General features: G+C 36.3%; 1 protein-coding gene across 1 annotated transcript in view; it reads right to left on the minus strand.

The window, feature by feature from the left end:
* The window catches only part of LOC128018461 (GDNF family receptor alpha-2), a 64,522-nt gene that overhangs the window by 32,236 nt on the left and 11,247 nt on the right, over positions 1-21,039 (minus strand). The window contains exons 3-4 of the mRNA XM_052603959.1: positions 10,787-10,873; positions 175-580 (exon numbers count right to left, since the gene is read on the minus strand). Of these exons, the coding sequence (XP_052459919.1) occupies positions 175-580; positions 10,787-10,873 (493 nt within the window). The remainder of the gene's footprint in view (positions 1-174; positions 581-10,786; positions 10,874-21,039) is intronic.

Genomic DNA, 21,039 nt, shown 5'->3' on the forward strand with positions numbered 1-21,039 from the left:
AAGTTTTATGGAAATTTAAAAGATTTATGGAAACTGTACCTTATTATGTAACAGTCTTCTTAGGGAATCACTTGTTTTGTAGCTATGGTAAGTGGTTTTAGATAAAAAGCATCCGGTAAATGAATAAATGCCTCTTTATTTCAGGACTATCATGAAACGCACTGACTCACTTACCTGCAGTGCACATCCAGACGGCAGGTGTTGCGCAGCTGAAGACAGTTGGGTTTGGTCTTGTCCTGATAGGAGCAGGAGGGAACAATGGTCTGTCTCCTCCTCTCAGCGCAGGCCTGGTCCTTACAGGAGCAGAAGAGCAACCCGTAGCTGTATTGCGAGTCAACACGCTCAAAGAACTGACGCAAGGCCTTGTGGCAGCGCTTTCTGTTGCAGCTGTCCTGCGACTGAGGTTGTGAGGGTTGCTGGCCCTGTGTCTGCGCACGGGTGCACGTGGAAATGTAGTTGGAGCGCTGACGTTTGCAGTTTTCATTCAGGTTGCAGGCTTTGGTGGCGTCCAGACAGGGGTTGCATGGGCGGCTGGGATCTGAGCAGTGTGGCTGGCCTTTACTTGTACCAGACTGTATGCCTATGAGAGGAGAGCAGGAAAAGATAAGTGAAACTGAACATGAGGGTGTTTGTGAGAATATTATAAAGAGAGTGAGAGGGGAATTGAGAGTGGGTGTGCATAAGAAAAAAGAGACTACAAGTTGCACTGTCCCACATACACTCCTTGTTAGATGAATAGGACAACTCCAGCACAACAATGAACTCTAAGATCTGATTCCAAGTCAGTGTCCCTGTTGGGACACTTTCAGAATACACACACACAGAGATGTTGGTACACATACTGTATACTAATTCTGGGAACTTTCTTTCTTTATTTTTTATACTGAGCAAATTCTATTTTTCAACCCCAAACTTTGTTTGTATAAAAAAATTATATTGCACTCAAAATGTGCAAATTCACTCTGAGTTTGAATGGGCACAGCAATTTTTTTGCTGTGCATAATCCCATGTAATCCCGACCTCTTGCTGAATGAGGTCCTGACAAAATAATGGCAATTAATTATTAGCTGTACCCTTGCTAAAACTGAAGATGTTTCAATATATTATCTAAAATCCAACTGAGACCTACCTAACTGATCCCTCAAGTGGTGTATATATACTGTAATAGTATATAGTGCAAATGACTGATAAGTACATTCAAGATAAAGAAAAAGTGGGAAAAGGGATACAAGAGCATGTATCCAGCTGTGCAACGTCTTTAAGTGTTTTGTTGAAGGAAGCTGAATGAAGTGTTCTGGGGATTGGGGAACTATCAGCTGGAGACTGTGGGGAAGTTCTGGACCTCTAAAAGTGTATGAAGGTCGGCACTGATATGTTGCCCTAATGGCGTCTCCAGCCTTGACTGCAGCTCTAGTGATTGGAGAGAGAGAGATGGAGCGAGAGAAACTAATAAAACCCAGTGGGTGTTGGTATAACTTTGAGAACAGATGGTTTATCAGACCCCTTGTGGAGAGTAAAAGATGAATTTCATTCCGAATGGGTTTGTGTTACTTATGAATAAAGTGCTAATGATCTAAATGTCAAAACTGTTTTCTCTAAATGAGTGGAAATATAATATTTATGTAAATAAAATGCAGTAGGCATATAAATTACCTTGTGTTATGGCAGCAAAGGACTCTGAGAAACGGGGATTTTCATGAAGCCCTTTGAAGATATTTTGAGACTGATTGATATTATTAACTATCTTGATGTTTGTACGGAGATATCTTGGTTTCAGAGAAGACATCGTTGCTCATACGCATGTTCAGACCCATTAATAAGACATGGAAATGTTTACATCAAACACATCCTTCCTCATTAAAGACAGACCACGACTGTTTTACAGATTTATATACTTTACGGAGATCTGCACTTGTGATTTCACCCCCACTATGGCTGCTCAATGCAAATAAAAGGATCTGTTAGATTTTTGATCATGAAACAGCACAGATTGCCTCCGAGCTCAAGTATCACTACAGTTAAATACAGGAGGGACTCCTGCATGCTATCAATACAATTCAGGGCAAGTGAAATCAATGCATGAAACCTCCCTTCCTGTTAACCTCACTCCCTCTGCTTTTTTAAACTTAAAAAGATTCACTCCCCAAGGATCAAAATCCATAGAGGTACATCTATTGACTCTCTCTGAATTTGAAATAAATTTGAAATTGCACCAAATCTTTAAAAAATACAACTAAACCAAATCTGTCATATTCAATAAATAAATATATCACATTTATTTAATTATCTAATAAAAGTATATATTATAAAAAGTAAAAAAAAAATATATATATATATATATATATATATATATATATATATATATAGTGTGTGTGTGTGTGTGTGTGTGTGTGTGTGAGAGAGAGAGCGAGAGACAGATTTATCAATAATTCTTAATATATTGGTATAATTATTTTGTGTGTGTGCATACTGTACAGCAGTTAATAATTAATAATGCATATATAAATAATAATGCAATTAATAATGCATATTAATATTTTGGTAGATATATTTTGCCCCCAGAAGAAAAGATAATAAACATATCAATTAGGAACATTATTTTGCAATCTATGGCTATTTAGACTGAGAGAACATTACGTCATGGACGTATCTTGTAATTGGTGCAATCTTGTGTTTCCATAACAATAATAACACCCTAAATGTTATTTATCTAAGTCGACAAAAGCCATTTGCAACGATCTGAATGCATGGCAAGCAAAGGTTACCCGGATCTAAAAATACTGTGTGGTTTTAGAGTGTTTCTAAATTTGATTCAGTAGCCCTCAAGCTTTCTTGTTGTGTGTGTGTGTGTGTGTGTGTGTGTGTTTGCTAGAGAGCAATTTTAGTTGTGTCTCACAGTGGAGGAAGAAGCCGTAAATGAGGTATGAAATTGGTTGGTGAGAATGTACATAAAATACGTCCAGCGTCTGGAGGTCAGAGGAAGCTGCAGCACAGACTACGCTCTGCATGCAAAAGCATTTGCTTGGTTAAAGAAGGGATGGGAACCAAACAGAAGCAAACAGGACAAAATATTGGCAGATGTTCAAATATCATGCAATATTTTATAGACGAAGGTTTGCAGCTGTCCAAAAGTTCACAAGAATGGTGGTGCAACTGTACAGTGAATTCAAAAGATTTCTTACATTCAAATCAAGGTGACAGACTGAATTTTATTGGAAAGAAATAGAGAACCATAAACCTGTTCTGGACATCTGCAGACAAGCATGTGGGCCACAGAAATAAAGGAAATAACATAAAAAGTATGATAACCAGTATAATTTGATGAATCAATTTGAGTTTGTAAGGCATGCGGGTTTAATGTGCAAATACTCTTAAGCATACAGTACCTACTAAACTGGTGTAGGATTTACTTTTACACAATTTTCACTCAAAAATTGCTAGTAAATTCCACAAATAACTATAAAGAAATGACAAGTGACATAACAAATTGAAGTAGAAAGCCTGAACTAGTATTTTATTGGATCGGTATCCTAATAATCTTGGTTTTATTTACAACTCTACTCTAAAAATCTTTGTTTTACAACTTTGCATTTATTTATTTATTTATTTTTACAGTGTATACTAATCACTCACAGGCATATAATGTGAATAATATGCCCATTTGTGTAACGTACGGCTGAAGGGACAGCAGGTTCAGTCTGGGTTATTCACAGCTCTTGGCACTGCCTGTGTTGATTGCAATTAGGAGAAGTGCCACAGTTTAGATGTAATCTCCTCTGAGGTGCGTGAGCTCGTTAGAAAGTCTTTAGCTTCTGCTGTTGCTGCGAAGAGAATGGGAAGCCTTTCTTTACTTCTCATTACTCATTATCTCCTTCTATTATAATACTTATTTGGAGAGAGAGGAAGAGAGATCCACACTTTTCCAGTCTGATATACAGAATGGATCCCTGAGATTCACTTTTAATATTAGTTAAACAATTCTACAACAGAAAACTCTCTCTCTCTCTCTCTCTCTCTCTCTCTCTCTCTATATATATATATATATATTAGTTAACATTAGTTAACATTAGTCAATGCGTTCTTCGTGATCCCATATTTTAAAATTTAGTTAGTGTGTAATTTTTGTTGTTAGAGTATAAATAATATCTGTAAAATTCTAAAGCTCAAAGTTCAATGCCAGTCGAGATATTTTATTTAACAGAATTCGCCTACATCGAATGAACTGTTTGGACTACATCCCTCTAGCTCCTGCAGTAATGACGTCACTAAAACCACAGGAATACACAAAAAAGTGGGCGTGGTCTTATTGCGCTCTGACAGAGAAGAGGAAGAGGTTGGGTTTGTGTTTGTCACCATGTCATCGAAACGCTGTTATTTTAATCTCGGAGTCCAATCACCTTTGTTTGGCCTTCCCAGGGACGCTGTACTTAGAGATCAATGGTTACAATTTATGTTTAACTCTGTTCCCGAAAATTATAATCCACATGTTAAACTATGTGCAGCACATTTTGCTGAGGACAGCTTCCTCAATCTCAATCAGTTTGATGCCGGATTCGCACAAAGATTATTCTTGAAAGATGGAGCAGTTCCCTTTTTGTCTGGAGAAGGCGTTGTTTACGGACCACAACCGGTAAGTGTATTTTATTATTTAAGTTGGTGCGTTTAACATTTTCTGTAACTTAATACACAAAGGGCAATGCTGTTTAGCTTTGTTAACTAGATGTTAGGGCTGTGCAAAAAAATTGAATGTGATTTCCATGCAAATCTCATCAGTAAAAACGCTCCTGTGATTATAAGTTCACGTGGGTTCAGATCAGGATTTCCAGGTTTTCAAAACAAATCCTGCCCACTTGCTTCTCAAAACTAGCCCAATCGCATTTCCAGGAGGGCAGCCTGCGCTCAGCTGCTGTCGAATCACAACACAGGAAAAGCTGGCCCAATCAGAACTCGTTACGTATTTCTGAAGGAGGGACTTCATAGAACAAGACATCAGCCCGTTTTTATGACAGTGAAAACAGCGGTATACAGATAAGTGAATTGTGTGCAAAATACAGTGTTTTTTTTACTCACAAAATATGAACACGTTATATTGCACACTTTAAACACAATCAATGCTTCAAAAAAGCACGAAAAACCGGAACTTTAAAGCAACAGTTCGCCCAACAATGGAAATATGCTGGAAATTTAATCACCCTCAGGCAATCCAAGATGTAGATGAGTTTGTTTATTCATCAGAATAGATTTAGCATTTAGCATATATTTAGCCTTAAATCATTATCTTGATATTTTAAATGGGTGCCGTCAGAATGAGGGTTCAAACAGCTGGTAAGAACATCACAATCCACAATCCACAGGCAATTTAAATAATCCAATATATAATTAAGGTGTTTTTAACTTCAAACCATTTCTTCAGGCTAAAAATTAGTTCACTGCAAATATCCGTTGATGAGCAAGCATGGCTAAATTTCTCCAAATCTGTTCAGATCAAGAAACTCCTTTACGTCTTGGATGGCCTGAGAGAGACATTTAGCAAATTTTCATTTTAGGGCAAACTATTCCTTTAACTAATGTTAACTAGATACAAGCAATATATTTTTTTACAGCATTTATTTATCTTTGTTATAGCTAATAAAACTATAACTCTTCAAAAAAATGTACTATTAGTGTAACTATTGTAACAAAGAATAATAAATGCTTTAAATATTTTTTTTTCCCCGTTAACCAATGAGAGAACCTTACTGAAATCTATTACCAATATATTTAAAAAAGAAAAACGGCACTAAAATGTTTATGTTTATTCATTGTATTGCTGCCATACACGTACGACAACTGTGTAAAGGTTCTCTCTTTATGTGAAATTACTCGTATTTGCAAGCTCTGGGTCCCTCAGTAACAGACTCTGTGCTAGGTCTCAAAATCAAACACTCAGACATAGGGCACCAAATTGGACAGAAATTATCAGGGAGCTTGTTAAAAATAAATTTCAGCCACTCATACTTGGTAAAATGATACTGGGATCCTTCTGCAGAGCTACAGGTGCTACACAGAGTCAAGAACAATAATAACATCTATCCTCCATATTACCTCACACTGACGGGACAGGCATATGTAGGCGGCTGTGCCTTCAAATGGACTCATGTGTTGCAGGAGTACAGAACAACTTGTTTTTGTGGTGAATTTCAGTAAACTTCTTTTTATTTTAAACTGTGGAGGAAGTTTTGACTGCTGAAAGCTACAGTAATGATCTCTTTCATCCCAAAACATCTAGAAAAAATGTAATTCCTCATTATGTGACAAAAAAAATTATGTGCGGTTCCTGTTTACTTTCAAACTTTAGCCATCAGCATGGACCGCAAAGCCACCGTCTTGTTGTTGGTTTAATAAACAGTGGCTATGACCTAGGCTTGTTTGTGTAATGCCGACCATATCTCATTCCCTTTTGACAGTGATGCCACATGATAAACAAAGTCTCATTACATTTCTCCCTTGAAGGGGCACAAAGGCAAAAGTGAAGTATGAATTTCAAATGTGCTTTTACAGTTAATATAGCCAGCAGTAAAGGGGGAAAAAAAATATGCATAAGGTAATAGGAAGAAGAGAGAAGATAACAATGTCTTGAACTAAGGTTGTGCTGGATGTTTTTAACAATGTTTTTCCTTTGAAAAGAATGGGGGGGGGGTGAGAAAGAGTGAATTGGTCTGAAGGCTGAAGGTTAAGTTTGTCAGAATCTCATAAAACTTAATGTTCTGTAGCAATATATGCATACTGCAAGATTGAAAATTAGAAGTGCTCGATCAATTAATAAAAGTTGTCCCACCACTAGTAATATGAAACAGAATTCAAAATCAACACTTTGTAAGATTTAAAATTGATGATTTACACTCGTGTTCATGAATGTTTGATCTAAAGGAACCGAACATATTTGCTTCGCTGTCATCTTTGCTAATTTCAGCCAGAAATTAGAGAGTTTTCATTGCCAGGTGTGCTATCATTGGCTCTGCATGCTGTCTCAGAGCATCACTGCATGTAGCTATTGCTTCATCTCCCCTAAAGACTTAGCCTGGCAAATATACCCAATCATTTCCAATGTTGAACTCTGAATAGAAAAATGCTTGAGGCAATATGGACAAAAGTGAATCCTGAAAATTATGAGATGTAATTTAACATGACATTATAAGACAATTTAATGTGTAAAATGCAAGTGAAGTGTGGCCAAGTATGGTGACCCATACTCGGAATTTGTGCTCTGCATTTAATCAATCCAAGTGCACACACACAGTAGTGAACACACCATGAAAACACACCCGGAGAAGTGGGCAGCAATACTGCTGTGGGGGTCAGGGGTTCTGTGCCTTGCTCAAGGGTATCACCTTACAAGTACGACTCTCGAACCATTAGGCCAAGACTGCCCTATCAATCATCAATCTCACTCATGTATATTGCCCCAGTTCCCTTTACACATGTGTATTTGTGGGCATGTGTGAGGCACGGCATATTCTGAATATGAGCAGAAAGCACATAAAATCTCACTTTTAATACTCACACTATTATTACCTTCTTCTTTGGCCTGTTGTGACAGTAATGGTTGGCAGTGACTATAAGAGTGGACCTCCATTATAACACAGAGCAGCAAATAAACGCAGCATGGAGATCCTAAACACAAGGAATGGTTATGAAAGAGACTGCCATCACTCAACCTGTCACTCCGAATGCTGTTTTATTGGCACAGAAGATTTGATCAGGAGCTAGTGTAAATCTAAAAGCCACTATCAGTATAATAAAACTGCATGACTATGTTATTCTGAACCTGCAGAGATTATGCTCTCATGCCACAATAATCTCCTTTCTGCTATTTTGCAACTACCCTTTCAGACACAGTCATTGAATTTCTTTCAAACATTCAATTTTAGTTGATTGAATGGGTGGCAAATGGTCAAACTAACATCCATGTTGTTGAATTTGATTATGCAGGCACTTTTTTGAGGTGTTTTCTTAGTCCAAAGCACTACATTTTCTGTATTTTTGTGCACTTTCAGATGTGTTTTGCATACAGATCAGAATGGTTTGACTATGTAAAATGCCAATTCAAACACAGAATGCTTATCAACATTTTGATTTGTCATATGATTTTATATTTCCTGTAAATCCACAGTGGCTGTTATGCAAAACCCCTTATTTCTTTAATAAAAATAGCAATATTTTATCATTGACCTCATTAATTCTGACCGTGGAGCCTGTTTACATCAATAACAATTACAGAAATGGCTTTAACTAGTGTAGCTCTGTTTTTCTTCAGAAGCTCCAAGAGACTGTGTGCACCCAACTTTGTAGAGAAACACAATTTCACAAAATGTAAAGATTCCTACTTTAAACTCTAAAGCAAATTGAATGGTGAAAAATAATGGGTGATTTCTCACAGACCACTGTGTCTGAAAGGGTTCATTTAATTTACATTCTACTTTTTCTAGTCTTCTATTTATCTGCTTTTCTTTTTCTACTGGCTTATTCAGTTGGAAAGTGTTTCCGGCTCGCTAGGCTTGAGGGATTTGTCAAAAGAAAGAAAAAAAGAAAGTGAACAAGCATAAAAAAAAAGATTTTCCTGTTAATAGAGTCTTCGTTGCCACCTGAAATGACCCACGAAGAGAGTCTTACGTTGTGTCATAAAAGGCTGTGTCGTATTTCAGGATGACAAATATTTGTCACCCTGGCCAGATTTTTATCAAATTTTTATCAAATTGAACAGAATGTGAAAGGCACTCTGAGATCCTGAACTATTGACCCTTGTGAGGGGAATGTTTACAGGGGTGTTCAAAACAAAAAAAATGTTTATTGCAAAGCATTATGGGACATACAGTTGAAAATGAGTCCTTTGATCTGAAACTTTTAGTAGTAATTAATTATGATCCTGTCCTCCAACAAAAAAACAACCATATAGGTCTTTTGTGCAAGCACCTTATTACAACCTATAGTCACGTTTTAAAGTTAAGCGCCCTCTAGCGGGCGTAAAAATAATGATAGTATCGCATTGCGTCTGTCGTCATCAAATTACGTATAACGTCATTACCAATCAAAACGCACGTTTATTTAAATGCAATGTGTGGGCTTTTTACACCGTTCTCAGTATTTCCTACATATTTTACTAGGTGGCTTATTCATTCTAATGACCACACCTAAACCTAATATGAAAATGACCCTTTGTCAATAGGGGCGCAATTGTAGTATACGCTCTGATGGGTCGCATTTCAGGGATTTGGACAAACGACCTATACAAGCATATTGGTTGGAGGACAGGTTATTAATTATGCAAGTACTTATAGAAGCCTGATTCTGCCTAATAAATAAATAGCCTAAATAATGACTATTTCAGTTCTACCAATTGAGACTTCATACCTTAATGTGACTTTATATTTCACACACTTTGTCTCTGAATTCGAACGTTAACAAAATAATAGACAATGAATTCCTAGTGAATTTCCCCATGTGTATGTACTTTTTTTTTTTTTTTGCTAATACTATCCACTTACTAACTTTAGAGAAATATCAGTAACACTATGGCACTTCCAGTGTTATATGAATCCAAGGCTGTGTATCACAGCAGACGGACCACAAATGGATCACAATTAATGTTGCCTGATCTTAAATATGGCACACAGGGCTGTTCCATTTCCAGATTGTGAGAGATTCCCGCCAGGGAATGGATACGGGCTCAGCGTGTCTGCTAGCTTTACCCTTAATATGTCAGTGTTAGTGCTGCGGTTAGTGCTCACCCTCTGTCGTAAAAGAACAGAGACAGCCGGTCTGGATTAATGACTTGAGCTGTCACATCAAATCAAAAGGTGCCATCTCAATCAGTGAGGGCTGTGAGTGAAACGCAATGAGATGTATCTCAGGGCTCCTTCTTTAGAAATGGTTTTAAAGGTTTCATTACGCTAAATCCTTTGGATCACTGTCTTGATTTGATTTGGAGAAATAGTTAATCTAAAAAAGGTTTGAAAAAGCATGACGTTGAGTAAATGTTAACAGAATATTCACTTTTGGGTGAACTATCACTTTAAATCAGTCTCCAATTCATCCAAAACTCATGTTCCCCTTTCATGTTGTCATATTTAATCAACCAACAATGTGATGACCATAACAATATATACAATCATGCAACAGAAACATTAAATGCTACTTAACTAACTTCTTAGTAGAATTACACAATCACCTAATATTTACACCATCAACTAATGGAGGCTGTTTGTGTGTCCACATTTCCCAGCTGTGATGTTTTTATTTTGCATAGAAAAAGAAGGAAAATATGCAAAGAACCCCACCCCCAAATCTGAATAAAACTGAGTTATTCTGGTTGTTCCAGGCTCTGTGAGGCTCTGATAATGGATTGGAGGCAATATTTCTGTCCTCTACTGTCTGTAATGACTGAATTAAACATTAAACTTAACTCATGCCAAGGTGAAAATGCCTAGAGTGGTTTTTATTTCACTGGAATAATCACTTGCTCCTATTTCTTTATCCTAGAAAGAAGAAGAAGGGGGAAAAAACTAATTTATCTTCATTTCTCTTTGTAAATTGTTTGGAATGTGCTAAAAGCAAAAGTTAGGAAAAAGAAGCTTCTTTTACCGGTCTGCACTGGAACATAATAATAATTCACTCAGTGATGGATTTTCGTGGTATCACAAGAGATTGCAATGAAAAAGAAGCCAATATCAACAATAAAGAGAGCAGTGCATTGCAAGAATGTATATATAACACAAAAATTAATTGTAATGAAAATATTGATGTTTACCTGAGATGATTGACGCCAGGCGAAATGCATCTGAATGTCGGTGAGGCGTCATGGGTTCGTAAGGAGATGGCTCATAAAAGTCCTCACCTAAAACAAACAAACAACAAGATAAGGCTATTAAAATCATGTTGAGCATAGTACATACTTTTTTTTAAAAAGTACACATTAGGCAATAATAAACATTTAAATGCTATGTGGCATTTGAATGTTACATTTACATACATCGTATTTGTACGTTACATTGTTGTCACATGATCTCATTATGTTGTATGTTTAGTGCAGTGATTGACATCTAATTATCATCCGGGAGAATTTTGCATTTGAATCCAGTTCTGTTTTAAAAATGCCATCCGACAAAAGGATGAGCCAAAAACAAAGTTAAATTCCCAGTTAGTTTTGCTTTCATTCATCACATTGGAAAAATGAAGGCCAAGTAGAGTGTGTTGTATTGTGGGTTACATGCATACTATGTACTTAAAGTTTATTTATTTTAGAGGATGGTGTAATACCAAATGGAGAACGTGTATTACACAAAGCATTTGCCCTTTTTCATCGGAAGGAAAAGATGTGTCAAATGCACCTCTTGTTTTGCTGTTAGCTACACTACTTAGGAAAAACTGCAGTCCAGCATTTCACACTTTCCCCCATTGAAGGAAATACATTAATGAAGTACTGTACAAAAATGCAAATGGTATACAATAGTGCTAAAGTATGTGAATGTAAAAAAATAAAAAAGCAGAAGAAGAAATACAAGTATGTAAAAATAATACAAGCTTGTTGAATGCTGTTTTAAACCATCATAAAACTTCCATGGTGAAAAAGAAGGATATATATATATTTATATATATATATATATATATATATATATATATATATATATATGTGTGTGTGCGTGTGTGTGTGTCATAAAAAGAGCAATGTCTCAAAAACGGTGTAAACTGTATATTAAACTGAACCGATTGCAGTTGAACTTTTCTGTTTTACTCTACATTCTGTGTATACTAGTTGTCAAATGAAGCTTTGTGTCTCTTGAGCTGAGTTGGGAAGATAGGGAAAACCCTCAGCCTTGAGTGTGTGAAGCTTGTGCTTGTCAAAATAAAATCATAAAATTACCAGCCCCTTCCTGTAATACTCCCTTGTGACTATCTCTCTCGGTAGTTTTAATCCAGAATTGAAAATTCACAATAATTCCATGTGATTCACACACCTTCAAAGAGGTGGGGGGCACTCGGTCCTCTTTTCTGTTGGGGAATACGGATCATTGGAGTATTTAAGATGTGTCAGTCTCATTTTATCATACTGTGAGCTCCACTGTCACAGCGGTTTCCAAGGCGGACGGCCAATGTGTGGACGTGTGCACATGTAGAGATGTGATGGCAGATGACATATGTCTTCAGACAGTCCCTAACTCACATTAGATCACTATCATGGAACAGTGCATATTAAACATCACTCCACCTGCTGACTGAGTGTCAAGTACTCACTCTGCAGTTAGACAGACAGACAGCATGGCATGAATTACCTTAACTGAAATGAACAGACCACAGTATAAAATGTCTGGTACAGTCAAAGCCAAACAGCAAAAACAGTTAGTTATACAATTTTATAAAAGGATTGGAAACCTAGGCTATAAAAATTTTGTCATTCAAGTTATTACACATGAAAGATACTACAGATGAACTGAAAATGTGAAATATTAAAGGGTCAACGACGGATAAAACACGTCAAGATAATTTTCAATTGAATGACTCTAGTCATGATATTAGTCATTATTTTGAGTACACATTTGAATCATTTCAATAAAATATTACAAAATGAATTTTAATTCCGAAATTAAAAGACTAGAATTTCTGAAGAAGACTTCAAGTCTTTAACCAAAAGTCAGACTTAACATGAACGTGAACATTTCTAATAAAAAATAAAGTATCTGAGATGCTTTTCCCATTACTCTTTCAGCGTGTTAGCAATGGTCTCATTTGTGTCTATTTCTATTTCTCCCTAAGTAATTTTACGAGAAGCATCAGAGAAGTTGATACTCCAGTGTTATACGAGAACTCCTTTATATATCCTGTGCTGTGACAGAGCAACCTCCGAATGATCAGCTTTTCCTCTGGGACTCTTATTTTTTCCTCTTTGTTGTGACTGAATAGTTGTGTTTGACATTGACAACACAATGCACAGTGTGAAGCTGTTTTAAACAGCACTTCCTAAATGCTCAGAACATATAAATTAGCATATGTCCTTTCCAGAGTGACATTTCAATCTGAATACGAGCTCCATGTTTCACTCGCTCTCCCTTTGCCAATCCTTCACCTGCAATCATCGCAATGTGAAGTGAACTCTGGTGGTCATTTGGAGAGACAGCCTATTACCTGAGACCACAGGGAGTCTGTCTCTGCCTTTCCCTTCGTGTCTTTCTCCCTCTCACTCTTTATTGTGTTCTGTATCTTTGTCTCTGTTATGTGTCTGTCTCTTTTTTGTCAGTAAGCCCAGCTCAGGAGTGCCGAGGTGACAGCTGAACAGCCAAACGTTGTCTGAAGGTTTTCTAAGAGAGAACACTCTGCATCTCACTGTAGCGTCAGGTGAGAGATGCCGAACTGCTTTCGGCTTCCACAGCTGCACGCGGGCAATCTTGGCAGGAGTCTTAACATGAATATCACCACAGATCTGGATTTCTTCTTCAAAACTGCGAGTTTTACAATGAGTGGACATAAAAGAGCGAATGGGGCAAATATAGCTGTGGCTTTCTCTGAATATCACGCCACTATTTGGATAAAAAGTGTCTCTTGGGTGGTCTCATTTTTTTTCTATTGAGGATGTGTAGTGTTTAATATATTGAACAGCTGTTTTTAGTGCAAGTACAGCACACAACAAACATATGGTCTGCTTGTCTATTTGTTTACAACATCAAGCATTGTAAACATGCAGAATAATTCAATGATGTTAGATATTAGTTATGCCAACATGTCATAAACTACTTGAATAAGTTATATTTAAAATAACTCAATTTTCCAGTCCCTCCAGAAAAACGCGGATTTTTTTGTGATTGTTGCGGGCAAAAATCCTTGATTTTGCAGCACATTTTCTTAAAAAATGCGATGGAATATGCAGAATTTTTTTTGCAATTTATGCGATGAAATTGCGTGAACTTGCAAAAACTGCGGTTTGATGAAAAAGAGAAAAAAAAGCTAGGTGATTCCCCCAACACCTTTATCTCACTAGGCTACTACCTTAATGTAAAGAGTAATTTCTTATTACTTCCTATGATAAGCGAGCATACTAAATCACAGAATATTTAAGTTGAAATCTCTTAATGCAACGTAAATTATTTTACATACTACTAATATAAATACAACTGTAAGTTTTTGTTACTGTTCTGTAACAAAAAAGTGCAATCTTACAACTGTAAAGTTGAATCAACTTCTGAATGAAACTACAACAGTGTTAGTAGCCTAGTGAGAAGGGGGTGTTGGGGGAATCACCTTTTTTTCTCTGTTTCATCAAACCGCAGTTTTCGCAAGTTCTCGCAATATAATTTGGCTCCACTGTCATGTAACAAATCGGGAAAACTGCTTCGCGTGTTCTTTTGCGCTTATTTTTGTTGGCAAATAAGAATGATTTGCGCGCTTCAAGTTTCACCCTGGTTTCACCGCGGGGTTTGCAGATGATGTTCACGTCACGTAATTACGTCACGTTATAAGGTTCCCATGGCAATAGGGGGAAAATGGCGCTTTACTTGTGAAGTAAACACAACATTTTTTCTGAAATCGGTAATTTACTCGGCAAAAGAGCGGCGTATTTGAAAAAATGTGACCCCGCATAAATATGCAGCCTTTGGCTGATTTTGCATTAAATCAAGCGGTTGCATAATCACATTTTTCTGGAGGGACTGATTTTCCAAGATCACTTTATCCTTTAGAAATCATTATAGATTGCTGTCTGTAAAAGTCGTAACTGTCACTTTTGTTCAGTTGAGTTAGTCCTTGCAGTTGTTTTCTGTTCAAAAATCTGTATTTAATGGAGCGAGAGCGATTTAGTACACAATAAACTGCATCTAAATATGGATTTAACATGATACAGGTGCGGCTCATCTTAGGCTTTTGTTTCCCTGTGCTGTTTGTCATTCCTTGCTTCAAGATATGTAAACCATTAGAAAAGAATTCAAGTCCTGAGGTGATGAAGATGAATATATAAAATATCTCCTGTGAAGGGAGCAACCACTTTGATGGATGTTTTTTGGAAGACCGTAACTGTAAAGAATAATTTCTCCACAGTCTACTTTCTACCCTAGTCTGTTCGCTGTGAAAAATAAACACATAATCAATGAGCACAGTATAATGGAGGAAGTATGCTTAAGAATCAGCTGCTCTGTTGAAAGAAAAAGGAATATTTGAAGTTAGGCTTCAAATGCAGGGTTATTCGCCTGTGTAGTTAGTCGTAAAAATACAAAGTGAAATTTTTAGCACAGAACAAAATGATGATAGCAGCAGAGCTCCCAATCTGCAGCTAAATCACAGTGTGGTACGCTTCACTGATGCATGCTGGATAATTGCTTTTGTATAATTGTTTGTGAAGGACCAGATAATGAGGAGCCGCACCATTATCCTTAGACATTCAAAACATGTGTGACCTCTACGACATCTCCTGACAACATTTTCAAATAATGTCATGCCATTAGACCCTGCAGACCCTTTTCATACAAATACAGTAATGAGTTGACACTGAAACAACCGATTTTCTTGGTACAACCTTGTATTTTTAGCTGTAATCCATATCTCTTTTTTTTTTTTCAACTTCATTGGCATAAGAATGTAGTTAACACTCCAACAGCCTTCCTTAATAAGTGACATATTTCTCTTCAGTGCTGTCACCACCTCCTTTGTTCACCACATTGATGTTTGGAACAAAAACTGTGTCTAATAAGCCCCGGCTATCCTGTTAATACTCCATTAGGTCAGCAGGAAACAAGTAATTCAAGCAAAGCAAGCACTAATGTCTAAAAAAACATCAGCCAAGACATTCAATATCAGCTTGACTGAACAAGGTCTTTGATCCAGTTCCAAAACAGACACAGGATACAGAAACGGACTGAGATTCAATCCTCAATATCCAATAGTTTATTTTAGAGACATCCTGTTGGTATACTTACAAAGTTCCTGAATTTACATAACCTTTGTGTGTGTGTGTGTATGTGTGCTCTTGTTTTTGTGACATATCAGGACACAACTCTGTATAATGACATGGGCATGACACAGCTATTAAAATGAATGGGTGACTTATGAGGACATAATGGGACAACCCATTTTTCAAAACGCTTATAAATCATACAGAATGAGTTTTTTTTTTGAGAAAGTAAAAATGCACAAAGTTTCCTGTGAGGGTTAGGGTTAGGTGTAGGGTTGGTGTAGGGTCATAGAATATACAGTTTGTAGAGTATAAAAACCATTACACCCATGGGATGTCCCCACTTTTCACAAAAACAAACGTGTTTGTTTGTGTGTGTGTGTGTGTGTTTGTTTCTATCCCGGTTCTATCTGGGGATCTCAATCTGAATGCACACTGACTCGTGTCACTGTGAGGACCTACATTGAGGTTCCCATGGGAAAACAAGCTTATAAATCATACAGAATGATTTTATTTTATTTATTTTTTTGAAAATGTAAAATTGCATAAGGTTTTTGGTGAGGATTAGGTTCAGGTGTAGGGTTTGTGTATGAGGTGATACAATATATATGTTTTGTACAGTATAAAAAACATTTATGGAGAGCAAAAAACTAAAAACTATTTCAAAGATATACTTTATGGTGCAAATTCATCTAAATTTATAGAATTTACCCAAATTCCAAGATGTACAGATTGCATTAGATCCTATCATTCTTTAAAACCATGAACACAATTCTGAAAAATAAAAAATAAAAATAAAAATAGATATAGATATACAAGAACCACTGAGCTGAGCACTAAGCATTTGAGACAAGTGAGAATTTTCTCTAAATTTAACTTGTAAGGAACTTGTAAGCTTATATTAATACAAATGTCAGAAAAGTCCTGTGAGACGACCAAAAGCACCACTATCATCCTGCATTAACGCCTATTGTGTGTCGCATAAAATCTGTACATTAATTACAAAGCAAACCTCTGTTTATCAAGAGCATTCAGACACCTCTAGGGAAATCAAGATGGTAATTAGGAGGTAAAGATCAGAGAGTTCTTGAGGAATAGTGGAGCCGCAACATTTCTACTGCAACACAGTGCAGGGTGACATTAAAGAACTGCATCAATAAACAGCTGAAAATACTTTTAAACTATATCTTTTTGATTGATTCATACTCAGTAGTTCAAAACCATGTCGTCTTCTGCCTCATGAGACATGTAGTCATGAATCAGATTTATACTTCAATATGAGTATTGCGGGATCTTTTGAAAGGATTGCATAGTGTTTCCCAATCTTTTTTGTCTTCCTAACCCAAATGTCTTCACAGAGCCTTGTTCCAAAATCAAATCAGAAATGTGTTCATTTAAACCCTTAATATTCTATTAAAGTGACCAAACAAGATTAGATTTAAAAACAAAAAAAACAATCAATAGCAGGTATTGTCTCGTAAAATAAGCGTGTTTTTAATATTTTGAGTACTATTTGTATACATTTTACATATTAAAACACTAATTATTATATAATTAATTACTGTGTACAAGTACTTCAAAAGTGTATTCATCAAACAAATTTCTAAATTATACCACTTTTTCCATTTGTATTGAGAATTAATATGCATTACCTCTGATTAGCTAAACCTCATTATGGATGTAAACTGCATCATATTCATTAATAAATTATAGCTTTATGAATTACCTTAACAATATAAGGGCCTTAACATTCTTCAAGAGAGATGAGGATTAATTTGGAATCCCACCACATTGTCCCCTTTTCTACAGCAAACAGAGGCAGATGAGAGATTTGTGAGAGGGGTGAGGACAATAATCAGTCTCTGTGTGGCTGACATGATTGAGTTAATTTAATTTCACCTGGCCGCTCCTCCTGTTCGACCCAGTGATCATTTTTTACTCCAGCCCGATTCATTCACAGCTGGGGTATTAATCAGACTCAAGTCTGAATTTACCTGAGATATGTCTTAGCTCACAGAAAAAGAAGCTATTTGATCATGAGAACAAGACAAAAAAAAAAAAAGTCTAATTGAGGTGCTCACTGATTTTGTGCATTTCTCTTCCGGCCCTTATCCGATTGCAACCCAAAGACAGGGATGCACATTTTGAAGGACAATAACGATGCATAACAAATAACGTTATAGTTATAGTCTCGTCTAGTTAACGAAGACGTGGCATGAATTTCGTCATAATTTCGGCATCAGATATTATTTTTAGCTCGTCAAAATCTCATCTTAGTCTCAGAAAAAAATGTTTGTTATAACGAATATTTTTCGTCTTAACGAAATTAACACTGGTGTACTGTGAATAAAAAATAAAAAAAAAACTTACCATATTATAAGCGGAATAATTAACAATGGGCTGTTGAATTATTACAAAATAATGCACACCTGAGGTGTAACGGCCACATCACCACCTCGGATGTGCATAATATAACATAATATATACACTGTTTATATCACTCCGCTTTCAGTATATATATATAAAATATAAATAATACCAGTTTTTGAGGGTCAGTATAAAGCAAATTTTGCACAAAAGTTTCTCCTAAAGGATGGAGTAGTGCCAACTGTTCGTGATCAAGCTAACGTTACACCTCCAGAAGAACTATGTATAATGTGTTCGTTTTCCAAATTGCCTTTCTGAAAGACCTTATTGACACTAATGTGTCTAATGTTGTCTCTCTGTTTTCACTGATGCTGCCTTCACGTGCTGCCAGAATGATTGTGAATGGGAAAGTGGGGGTTTAAATTGCATAGGAAAGCAATGTGAAGTCAACTGGTAGAATTAGTCGAGCTCAGAATCACAAGTGGGGCTTCTAAGTGGGGCTTCGATGGCACCATGAGTTATTTTTTATAGCGCTGTGCTCCCGTCTGTGTAATTCATAAAGTGCATTTTTTATTCACAGTACAATCAGATGACTGACTTTTAAACCAAGTGCATTTTCTGTAAAGAGAACAGGCTAGCAACGGTTTTGCCGGAGCTGGAGCTCTTTAAACCTCTTGAAGCTCATTTGAATTTAAAGGGGAAGACACAAAAAATATGCGTTTTGGCTCATACCTTGAAAGTGGCAATTTTAACAAGCTATAAAAAATATCTGTAAAGTACTTTGAGTTAAAACTTCACATAAACACTCTGGGGATGTCAGAGACTTATTTTTACATCTTGTGAAAAGGGGCATAATAGGTCCTCTTTAAATTTGCTTGATATTTAACAGCTAACTTTTAAGTTTTCAAGTAAATTTGATTTGTTTGTTTATTGGTTTTAGTTCACCACAATTATATACATTGAGGCTGGGGAAAATCAAGACCATCTTGATTAACATGCTTTATTTATTCATGGTATTTTCATTTCGTTATAGTATGCACCTCTATGGCACATTTAAAAAAAAAAGGGGGGGGGGGAGTAATCATGCTCTATATGCAATGGTGTATTAAAAATGAATAAAATCTCAATCAGTTATTAGTGGGGAAAAACCTAGGCCTTTTAATAAATAATGTTTTACTTCAACAGTGTGGAAAATAGTTTTTTCCATCTTGCATGGTTCTTTTGGAAAGAGAAAATAATGGATATGGCTGCATTTGCTGTTGTTTTTAAAAACTCAGAACAGTTGTTGCATCGTGAGACCAAGTACTTTTAGAACTTTGATATGATTGACAGTTAGTGTTTAACATTATGTTACATGCCAAAATACAAACACCACAACAGCGTTTCCTCGTGATTGAGACTTTTGCAATAGGGACATATAAATAAAAAAGAGAAAACTAACCAATTCAGCTATCCAAACCATAATTAGGCCACCTACTAACATCTACTTTTGGCAAGCAGGTATAATTCAGTTGGGTTTCAATGCCTCTTTCAGAGCAGCATGTTAATATGCTGATTTCTTGTTTGTTTTCTAAACATTTTCTTTTTACCCACAATCTTTTTTGGGAAAAAAAAAGGAAACGTGCTTGCTCAAATGGGAGTTGCATAGTGAGGTGAAGAATAACCCTCAGCATATTGCAGAATAATTGCCTTTTTCTTTCATTACATTTTCTAAGAGCACATCCATTTCCAGTTTAATGGAGCTAAAACAATCCTCTACCTGTGAGCCTATATTCCTCCCAGCAAGAATGCTTGTCCTTTTTGCCTGGCAACCATGTTCACTCGTGTTGTGGTGGCATTTATTCCTCAAACTACATCATTCCAGATGAGTGGCAATATTGAACAGCAGGAGGGAGACTCTCTGAAATGGAAAGTGCCAAAAGGCATAACTGAAATAGGAAATCTTAAGTGGCAAACAAGAAGCATTCCCATATCATCTTTATGTTGAGGGCATGGGTGAATATATATCAGTGTTGTTGTAGTTTTATTAATTCAATCATGTCCGACTATTGGTGATTCGACAGATAAAGTTCTTCCAATTGTCTCAGTCATTAAATACACGTTTTGCAGCTGCCGTTAATTCCTTAAAACTGCTTTACTCTAAATGTTCATGAATGGTGTGTGAGATTTGTCTCTGTCCAGCCTGCTGAAAACACCAGGGGCCTGTTCTTTGTATGCTGCTTTTTTGTGTAACACATCACTACCCAAGCACCATTCTAAGGTTTGGTATAATAATAAAAAAAATAAAAAAAAAAACATTTAAAAGCTGCTCTTTTAAAATTTCTACTCGTTAAAAAGATATAGTAGTACGGTTTCCACAAAAATATGAAGCAGCACAACTTTTTTCAACATCGATAATAATAGGAAATGTTTCTTTTCCATGAGATCAGCATCTTAGACTGATTTCTGAAGGATCGTGTGAAACAAGACAAGAGTAATGATGCTGGAAATTCAGCGTTGCATCTCAAGAATAAATTACATTTTAATTTTAATTTTAATTTTTTACTGTATTTTTAACATGACCTTGGTGAGCATAACAGACCTCTTTCTAAAACTTAAGAAAATCTTACAGACTTCAAACTGTAGATCGATATATTGAGCCGATTTAATGACCTGTTTTAATAATGAACACCAACTGGACCAGCATTTAATAAGAGTAAACCAGCATAAGCTAGTCTGGATAATAATGCTGGTCTAAGCTGGTCTTTTCAGCAGGGAGTATA

This window comes from Carassius gibelio, chromosome A8 (genome assembly GCF_023724105.1).
Source record: "Carassius gibelio isolate Cgi1373 ecotype wild population from Czech Republic chromosome A8, carGib1.2-hapl.c, whole genome shotgun sequence".
NCBI lineage: Eukaryota > Metazoa > Chordata > Actinopteri > Cypriniformes > Cyprinidae > Carassius > Carassius gibelio.